General features: G+C 37.3%; 1 protein-coding gene across 1 annotated transcript; it reads right to left on the minus strand.

The window, feature by feature from the left end:
* Positions 1–121: 121 nt before the first annotated feature.
* On the minus strand, positions 122–9,891 carry LOC131187296 (lipid transferase CIDEA-like). Its single transcript, XM_058161559.1, has 5 exons — positions 9,769–9,891; positions 4,881–5,028; positions 4,274–4,420; positions 3,016–3,200; positions 122–975 (listed from the first exon to the last, which is right to left on the minus strand). The coding sequence occupies exons 1-5, from the start codon at positions 9,810–9,812 to the stop codon at positions 849–851; spliced, it is 651 nt and encodes a 216-aa protein (XP_058017542.1). The 5' UTR covers positions 9,813–9,891; the 3' UTR covers positions 122–848.
* Positions 9,892–10,126: the final 235 nt, after the last annotated feature.

The following is a 10,126-nucleotide window of genomic DNA, read 5'->3' on the forward strand; positions in this document are numbered from 1 at the left end:
AATTATTTTCCATAGATATTTTGGAGCTTCCCATGATCTGGAATCGGGATAGTAATTGCCCTTTTGTTTAAATAACGAACAATAGGAGGAAAATGGAATGTTCTCACTGTGTGCTTTACCATGCAACTCAGCAAGGGGGAGAAAGGGAAAACATTTGATATTTTCTGTCAAGTGAAATATTATCAGTCCATTGCTAGTTTAGCAGTTTTGAGGCCAAGGCTTGTCCTGATGCTGATAAGCAGCTTGGGAGACTGCATAAGGAGGAAAAATGAAGCTATGTCTTAGCACAAATGTTAGACCCAGCATCTTGGCTTTAACCATCAAATCAAATCCACTTAGGTGACTTTTTTTGTTGGCAAAATCAGCTTTCTTTAACAACTGTAACCAGAGTTTGAACAACTAAGATTAAAAATTAAGAGGCGATTCCTGAAAAATAAGACAACATTTTTAGTTCTGAGATGTGACGTTTATTTATAGATTAGCAACAATGAGGAAGTTTTAAATAGACATGAGATTAATGCTGAAATTCTCTGAGGTTTAATATGACTGTTCACATAGTAATCAAAGAAAGTTCTTAGTATGTTTTGCTGTGTGAACTTTCTACTGGAAGTTGATGGCAGAAGAGTTCCTTGACTTAAATAATTTAGTATATTAAAAAGATTCCGACCATATTTACAATTATGACATCATTATCTTAAATAAAAGCTTAAACATTGAAGTATATTTATGTACCCAGCTAAACTTAAGATATTTAATATATTAAGGTATAACTCAATTTCTCCTTTCCAAAACCCAATTTGCAGTGTTAGCTGGACAGATAAGCAGTTAAAAGGGCTCTTATGTTTGCTTTAGTGTTTGGCATCAGTAAGCAGATTATCTTCATAATCACCCATTAGTTGTAGTATGTATGTCCCGGTATGGAGAAGAAGTTGCCCTGTTACCTGGGCAATCTGTGACAGAAAGCAAAGTATCCTCCTGTGAAGAAGATAACATGTGGCTGAGTCAAATGTAAACTGAATGATCATCAGAGTAATGAATTACAGCAATGCATTATCTGACCAAGATGGTTCAGTTTATACAAAGTAGTGCTATTGTAATTAGCATTTTTAACAGTCCTTTTCAGTTATAGTTAATTTCAAAATGCTGTTGCCCTCAATTGCCAGAGAGTTTGGTAGCTCACAATGTTCACAGTGGAAGCACCTTCTTTTCTAACACAAGACTGCCCTCTTAGGTCACCTGCAACTGACTTTAGATGCCTACGTCAAAAATGTAAGGCAGCTGTTTTGTCATGGCTATTTGGTACTCTAAGGAGATTTGCTTGAAACTAGCAATATCCTTTTAACAAAAGCTTGGTTAATGCTACATTTTCAATTTTGCTGTAATAATTTTTCTGTTTATTTGTTGTTAACTGAATGTAGCACGGTGGTTTTATACATATATACTGTACCATAATTTAAATATTAGGAACAATTAATATATTAATATTGGCTTGACTCTCAAACCTGGTTTTTGCCTGATTTGGATAAATGCATTGTACAAACTTAAGTCAATTGTAGCGACAATAAACAATGATTAAACTTGCTTAGTACAATGCACAAAATAATCACAGTTGTTTTTTTAATACCAAGTTCCTAATACATTTGAATATTTAATATTTTAACAAAAAAAATCTGACATATTTTTGGCAATCAAGTTATTACAATTACTGATAGACACTATTAAAATATATTATTTCAGAATGAGATTGCTCCTTGTATGATTAATATGCTATAGATAAGGCCAGGAACCTGTCTTTAATAATTCCAAAACAACTTTTTCTTTTTCTATGCACCCTACAAGTCTTTGAATTATTTTCCACCATAGAAAAACATTAGTGCTATATCTGCAGTAATATTTGTAGATGTAAAAATATTAATATGTAAACTACAACTTCCATTTTATTTAGTGAAATATATTTCTGTTCCCATTCAATATTACGCATTAAATTCTTATATGAGAAACTCCAGGCACTACTACCATCTAGTGCAGGGCTGTCAAACTACTGGTCCGCGGTCCGGATGCATCATGCGCTGGCCACGCCCGGTTTAGCGAAGGGAAAAAAAAATCCTGATAAGTCACGTGACGCTGCCATGACAACTTGAGTTTGACACCCCTGATCTAGTGCCTCAATATCCAAAACTTATCCACATAGTGGATAATTCTGTTATTTGTAAAGAATTAAAAGAGGAATAGGCTGGAATTAATTTTTGATATTATACAGAATGAGGCAAGCACCAATTTAATAAATTATTCCATTTTTCAATAGTTAGTTTAAAGAAAGGCAAGTATGGAATTAGTTTTCAATAAACTGAAACTTATCAGAATTATTTCTATCCTCAAAGAATTTTTATTCTGCCCATTGTAACAGAACTTGGATTGAATGATACATGTCCAATATTATTCAACTAAAGTATGGAAATAAATATACCAGTGATTCTACTTGAGATAGCCATTTCTTACCCTTCCATTCTATATTTCCTCTAAAAAGTTAAATGCACCCTATCTAAATTCACAAATCACTGTCACCTTATAATCACCCTTGAAACAGATTAGTCAGAGAAATCTCATAGAATGGCCTTCATGATTTATGGGGGTGAGCATCTACTTTGATCCCTCCAGTTCAGTGAGATGTGCTCATTTTCTTTTGTGGTCTTTCATAGGCACCTATGCCTTATAGGCTTCTAATCCAGGAGGGCTGCTTTTATGAACTTTGACCTGCTTAAGATAATAACAACACAAGGCTACACTTTGCCCTAGTTAAGTTGTAATGGCTCAATGCCTTAAGTAAGCGCTTCTTAAAGTAAAAAGTAGAATATGCTATATTTCTGATTGCATAAGCTATTAGAAGAATTTTGTTAGACCATCTATCATCATTTTGTTCCATATACAACACTAGAAATGTACATTTGTAAATGTATAAATGTATACTAGCGTTGTTTTGTAGCAAGAAAGGCGGCAAACAAATTTAATACTTACCTTAGAATACTTCTTGCTCCCATACATTTGATATCATAGGACACAGAATATATTTCATAGAAGGTAGCTTTAATATTCAAACAACCAATGAAATCCTTAGGATTCAGTTTGTACAAATCCACAGTGAAATTTGCTACTCCCATTTTCTTTGGTTGTTGTATTGTTGCAATACCATTATGTAATCCCTAAATCAAGATGGAGAAAAATATACATTAAATATTAGACTACTTACCCAAACATTTGCAATACCCATTAAACTATACTGAAAGTTTGTAACAAGTCTGTGTGTTTTCCTTTCTTTTAACTTGGAGATATGGATGTTGATTTAATCTTTCCTTCAAAAACAGAAGACTGAGTCATAGTTAATTTTCCCTAACTACAGTAACGCAGTGAATTAGGTTATAATATTAGACAATGGCAGACCCAGGGTCAACATCATCATTAAAACAAGGTTTAAGTTTACATTGCTAACTAGTATTTTTTTTCTTCTACTAAAATCAAGACTGAAATCTCATGCATTAGTTACCATTTCTGTAATAATATGCTATTATGTTTGGAACAGATGTAATTGTCAAGGCATGTTTTAATATATTAAAGTCTCTGATACCAACAGACTAAACTATAGCAAATATATGCAAACATTTACAAGTGTAAATTCAGGCAATTCCATAAAAGAAATATTGGGAAAATACATTATGGTGTAGAGACAATATTTAGGAGAAACAGATTCCAGAAGCTGGTATAGCTAAACAGCGAGACAAGCAAGCTGCAAAATTTCTAATCCTATTTAGATTATATAATACTAGTATCAATAACAAATTTTACTACTACTACTGCCACTCAGCTAGGTAAGAAAAATAGTAATGAATATAAGAAAATTTATGCTTTCCTTTAGAGCTAGACAGACTTATGTGGAATAAATCAAATGAATGCTAAAGATGAAAGCTGAGAAAAATGTCAAAGAAACAAAAAAGAATCTCATAAAAGTTTTGGGAAAGAGACTAATTGTAGATCACTTTTATAAACTATTATAGTAAGAAGAGAAGCACTGTTCTTGGAATACTTGAATAGACCTTGAAACCATTATTTATTTATATAAACCTTTCTATCCTCTGTCCTCAGAAAAGCTGAATTGACAAAGTGAAGACATCAATTCTCCCCATTCTCCTCACTCAATGAAATTTTCAGTATAGCTTCGGAGACTCATGCCGAAGAAGAGAAATATAACCATACTAGTTCCTTAGAGCAAAACACTTACTGGTTTCCATTTCTGTCCCTTCTCCAAAAGCATGAGTTGTGTATTATCCCCTAGTGATTGGAAGAAGTCTTCAGTATCCACCACTGTTCCATCTTCCTCTAGAACCAGTGTTATCAATCCAGCAGTTATCATTAAAGCATCCAAGGTCTACAGATGAAGCAATACAAGAAAGCTTAATTTGAAATGCTCCTTTATGAAAGTTATCATAAGTCAGGTGGGAATCATTTCTAATTTATTGCAAGTGAATCTTTCCTGTAAAGTAAAAGATGTATTTCACCATCTACCACAGGGATATCAAACTCATATTGTCACGGCAGCATCATGTGACATATCGGGACTTTTCCTCCCTTCACTAAACAGGGTGGGGATGGGGCCAGCACATGACGCATCTGGCCCACAGGCCGCGAGTTTGACACCCTTGATCTAAAGATCGTAATTCTTCCTGACAGTATATTCAGGAACATATAGTATAGGAAAAGTAGGCTATGTAGAGAATATAAGCAGAAACTGTTGCACACATTTGAATCACAATAGAAACCTTTAATGGAGCTGGAACAAGAATACTTAAGCATGATTGGCAGGCTTAGGTTTCTTTAGAGAGTCAAACCTTGTTGATAAGCTCCTGTAAACTGCTTGCTACAACTCCTCTCCTGCTGCTTCTGTCATGGTTACAAACACGAAAAGGCCGAGCTGCACATGGAAGCAGTGCTTGTCTTGTTACTGATCCCACCAATGTTCCCACTGATACTAGAGATCTGAAACAGAAACACAGTACTTTTTTTACTCAATGTTTCTACTGACTGTGGAAGTTTCAATTTAAAAAGTTTCAAGTAGCAGCCTTTACCAATCTGGAGCCAATGATATATTGTAATTCCTACTGTTGAAATTCTTAGCCAGCAAGAACCAGCCAGGCTGACTTGGAATTCTGAGAGTTGTATTCCAGAAAATACTTCCCTATATTCCAGAAATATTTGAAGAAAAGTAGGCTGTAGTTTTCCAAATTTACTGCTAAATCTATTGCTAAAAGTATGCCTCATTCCTCAAACTGCTTGCTGAATTAAAAGGCATGTGGAATATGCTTTTTGGTTTTCAAGGATATATATCAAATTAAATTTTTATTTTAGGCCCACCCTTTCTAGGAGCCAGAAAAGCCAAGAACAATCTTTGTCTGAAAGTCTTAACCTTAATTTCTATTCCTCTTTTTATAGAGGAAATGAAGGCAACTTTTGATCCAGCTGGCAAGTTTATTAATTTTATTCTAACTAATAATTGTTTTCAGATTCCTTAAAGATAAATCTAATTTGGGTGTTGGAAGAAATATCCATCTGGGTTCAGTTCCAAGTGGGGACAAAGACACTGGAAACATGGAGGCTGCTTGGAAAGATGGTTTAATGGTGGTCAGGATCACATGGCTTGAGTTCCTGAACAGAAAAGGGCCTGAGATCCTGTGTGCTCCCTGGTTTTATGATTTTTCTGAGCTTTGACCTTTCTGGGGCACAGGAAGAGTATCCTGATTGGTTGTCAGACTCCCAGGGGGTGGGGGTCTTAGCTAGCCTTGCTGGCTGTCTCTCAAGCTTGCTTGAGCCTTGCCATGTGGTGAGTTTCAGTTGTATTGTGTTGCAAATCATGGGGGGATTGAGTGAGCTTGGTTGAAGCCTTAATTGCCCATTGACAAAGGTGGGGAGAATGAGTGAGCTTAGCTGAGGCTTTTAATGGCCCATTGACAAAGGTGGGGGGGAGTCAGGAAGTTGCAGGGAGCTCCTTTGTCTTTAAAATATGTTTCTCCATTTCTCATCCAGGAAGGTATAATATTCTGCTTTTTAAAATATTTCCTAGAATATTTCATTCTTCTAGGAGGGGGGTGGGTGCTAAATTCCTACATGGGGAAGTTTCCATATTAGTTTTACATCTTTGGAATAATAATATCTGGAAGCCTTGCCAGCTTGGTTATGATGACCCAACAGCAGAGAAAGCAAAGATCTGAGGCCATACCATATTTCTCCAACCTTGCTTTAGTGTCCAGTTAAAGAGACAAGTGGATTGTAACTATATTTAATACCTGCACATTATAGGATTTTTATTTTGGGCATAAGATTTCAGCAGGGTCTCTCTACAATATATATATATAACTTTTAACTAAAGTTAGAAAATTCACCAGCTTTTTTTGGCAACCAGTAAAATAGTTTAATGAATGAAGCTAACTAAGTACCACCAGCAATAGTTTTATTTTCTAATGCGGGGAAGGGAATAACAAATGCACACACTCTTAGTAGATTTGAAGGGCATAGTAACAATGACATTAAATCCAGTTGTAGATTGCCAAAACTGGTAGCTTTTGTAGGAGTTTTTACCAGGACACTTAAGGAAAAATGTTCTACTATTTCAAGTTTACTATTTACCCCTTTTGTTACCCTAAAAGGGGTAACAAAAACAAAGTTCATATATCTTAAAAAGAATCTCAAAAGAACACTGCTTCCATTTTCAGGAAACTACCTCCCATCCACCCAAAAAGTCTGTCAACATTTTAGAAGACTGTCAGAGGAGAGTTGAATTATTATATGTAGGAAGTTGGCCAACTGGTTACATTAGCTACTATAATTCCTATAGTAAGATACAGCTTAAGTTATCCACTGAGCTCTTGCATTTGTTTAATTTAGAATTTAGTCCAAGATATTTGGAAAGATCTTGGTTACAGAGTTGGTTTTAGTCTTCACTTGATTGATTGCCAGTAGGGACCTAGGCTAGTCCACTAGGTACAGGTGTTTCTTCAGGAAAACCTGATGCCAATTAGATTCAAGTCAGAGGAATATCTCTTTGATAGATTACTAATGACTTTGTCAATGATGCAATATAGATTTAAATATTCTTTCTTATATTGCCCCATATTTTAACACCATGTCTATTTGTTAGTCCAAAGCAAATCTGCAGCACTATGGGACATTACTAAGAAGCAAGCTACTGTACATGACTAAAACTGCATCCCTGTTAAAGCAGCATATCAACAACCTATTTGTCTAAATTTCCTTTGAGTTCTTGCTGCTGTTGCTTTTAACACTTCTGTACTGTAATGTCACAACATCATACAAAAGATTATATAGTATATACACATATAAACATATATAGGAAGAAGAAAAGAAAAACAATAGGACAGGAACGGTAGGCAGCGTTTGTGCTTATGCACGTTATGGTCCTCTTAGGAATGGGGTGAGGTCATAGTAGAAAGTTTTTGGTTAAAGCTTTTAGGATTATGGGAAGAGACCACAGAGTCAGGTAAAGTATTCCAAGCACTGATGATTCTGTTGCAGAAGTCATATTTTCTGCAATCTAGATTAAAGCGGTTTACATTAAGTTTAAATCTATTGGTTGCCCTTGTATTATTGCAATTAAAGCTGAAGTAGTCTTTGACAGGAAGGACATTACAATAGATGATTCTGTGAGTTAAACTTAGGTCTTGTCAAGGCGACGGAGTTCCAAGTTTTCTAAGCCTAGGTTTTCAAGTCTGGTGGAATAAGGTATTTTGTTGTTTTCAGAGGAATGGAGAACTCTTCTTGTAAAATATTTCTGGACACGTTCAATTGTATTGATGTCAGAGATGTGGTGAGGGTTCCAAACAGGTGAGCTGTATTCTAGAATTGGTCTAGCAAATGTTTTATATGCTCTGGTTAGTAGTGTGGTGTTTTTGGAAAAGAAGCTACGCAAAATTAGGTTTACAACTCTTAGAGCTTTTTTTGCTATGTAGTTGCAGTGGGCTTTGGCACTTAGGTCATTTGACATGAAGACTCCAAGGGCTTTAACGGATGGGGTCTGTAAGGTAATGTCCATCTAGTATGTACTTAGTTTTAGGGTTCTTTTTTCCTATATGTAAGACTGAGCATTTGCTGGTTGAAATTTGGAGCTGCCAATTTTTAGACCAAGCAGTTAGATGGTCAAGGTCGTTTTGAATTATAGAAGTGTTATCTTTAAGTGAAGCATTTTCAAAGTTTGTAGATGTCAACACTTGTGATGCTTACTTGGTATAGTACAGAGCCCTTATGACCATAATTGAGCCTTGATAGTCATAAAGAGGGTCATCAACCTTTTTTGCAGTGGTCATTAACCAAACCCAGTTTGCTATGGGGCATTCCCCCCCCCAACTAGAAATATACTCGCTTCCAGGGGAAAAAGCATGACTACAGGGCATTGCAAATGGCTGGTTGCTAAGTGCCCAAAATGCAGTCACATGACCACAAGAAGTGGGAACCTGGATGTTAGGAACAGAGAAGGGGGGGGGTTTGTCATAACTTAAATGGTTGCTAACAACTGGCTGTAAATTGAGGACTACTTGAAGTGCTTTCGGTATTCTCAGCAAAAGTCTAGTGACTCCAATGTATGCTTGTCCAACACACCAGTCTTATTTTTCTTACACTTCTACCCAGTGGTAGGATTCAAATAATTTAACAACCGGTTCTCTGCCCTAATGATTTCTTCCAACAACCAGTTCACCAAATTGCTCAGAAAGTTAACAACCGGTTCTCCCGAAGTGGTGCAAACTGGCTGAATCCCACCACTTTTTCTACCCCACACCTTTTCTCCACAAGCTTTGTATTTTCTCTTTCCTTGTTTCAATTTTCTTTTAGTCTTTTCACCGAAAGTGGCCGATTAACACTTGACCTAGTTTGTTGGATTAACAAAAGTCCCTGGATTCCTACAACACATTGACACATATCCTAACTTTTGCCCATTTCTTTTGTTTATACTAAATGGCTTAACAGTTAAACTCAACATTTGGCTCAGAATCCCATTCCAATAATAATAAAAAAAGGCTTCCCAAATACATCATGCTTTCTAGTTTATGCCAAGAACTGGATAGTTTTTTCTGGAATACAGATGGAACTGCAATTTTAGGATGAGCGTGGTCAGCTAGGGCAGCCACTGCAACAAGCCATTTTACTTGAACAATACCCTAAGTCACTATAAGGCAGCCAAGCGCTACAAGCAGCCTACTCCTTTTTTCAGCGTAAAAAGTAGGGGAGAGGAGTATGCAGACATAAGGTGAGAGCAGAGTAGGCTCCTTTGCGACGACACCCGAAGGCTCCCCCATTCGCTTCTCGAGTTAACTAGCGAACGGGGGGGGGGCGAAGTTACTAAGAGGAGCGGGAGCCGGAAAGCGCCTAGTTACAGGACCACCAAGTGGGTGGTCGACCCCGCCCGGATTGAGGACCAAAGCTGCAGTCATGGCTGAGTCACGGGGGGCGAATTGTGGCGCCGGGCAACAGAGAAATGCGAGAAAAAGGCGCTTCCCAGACTAGGAAATTCAAAGCAGTGGGAAGGCGACCAGGGAGGCAAGTTCAGGTGCGCGGCAAAAACAAACAAACAAACAAACAAAAAAACACCAAAAAAACCCGACAGGTTGCCTTGGTAACAAAGATACCCGTGCACCACGCGCGCACACCCCCCCACCCCCAGTTCCGCAAACGGGATGGTTGCCGGCTGAAGTGGTAACCTACTGTACTTACCGCAACAAAACCGCCGCGTAATCACGAGCGCTTTCCACGGCCATCGTCGGCTACTGGTCCTCTTCACCTATGGGCCCCTCCGCTACTCCTTATGAGCAAGGGCGCCCCGCCCTCCATGTCCTTTACGCAGCAGAACCGCCCATTGATCGGAGGCGAAAGAGGGGAGAGAAATTCAGCGCGCAAAAAGGAAGTGATTTCAAAGAATAGAATAGATTTTTTTTTTTAATTGGCCAAGTGTGATTGGACACACAAGGAATTTGTCTTGGTGCATATGCTCTCAGTGTACATAAAAGAAAAGATACGTTCATCTTTATTTGGCACAAGGCCGATTGGATCTTTTTTGCAGTCTGTGATCTAC

The sequence above is a fragment of the Ahaetulla prasina genome, unplaced genomic scaffold (genome assembly GCF_028640845.1).
Source record: "Ahaetulla prasina isolate Xishuangbanna unplaced genomic scaffold, ASM2864084v1 Contig208, whole genome shotgun sequence".
Taxonomy (NCBI): Eukaryota; Metazoa; Chordata; class Lepidosauria; order Squamata; family Colubridae; genus Ahaetulla; species Ahaetulla prasina.

Bases quoted from the DNA above. Each gene is read 5' to 3' on its own strand.
- LOC131187296 (XM_058161559.1), bottom strand. From the start codon at position 9,812: ATGGCCGTGGAAAGCGCTCGTGATTACGCGGCGGTTTTGTTGCG. The intron at 3,201-4,273 runs GTAAGTGTTTTG...ATCTTGATTTAG, and splicing joins AGGGACAGAAATGGAAACCA to GGATTACATAATGGTATTGC. The intron at 976-3,015 runs GTAAGTATTAAA...TCTTCTTCACAG, and splicing joins GGAGCAAGAAGTATTCTAAG to GAGGATACTTTGCTTTCTGT.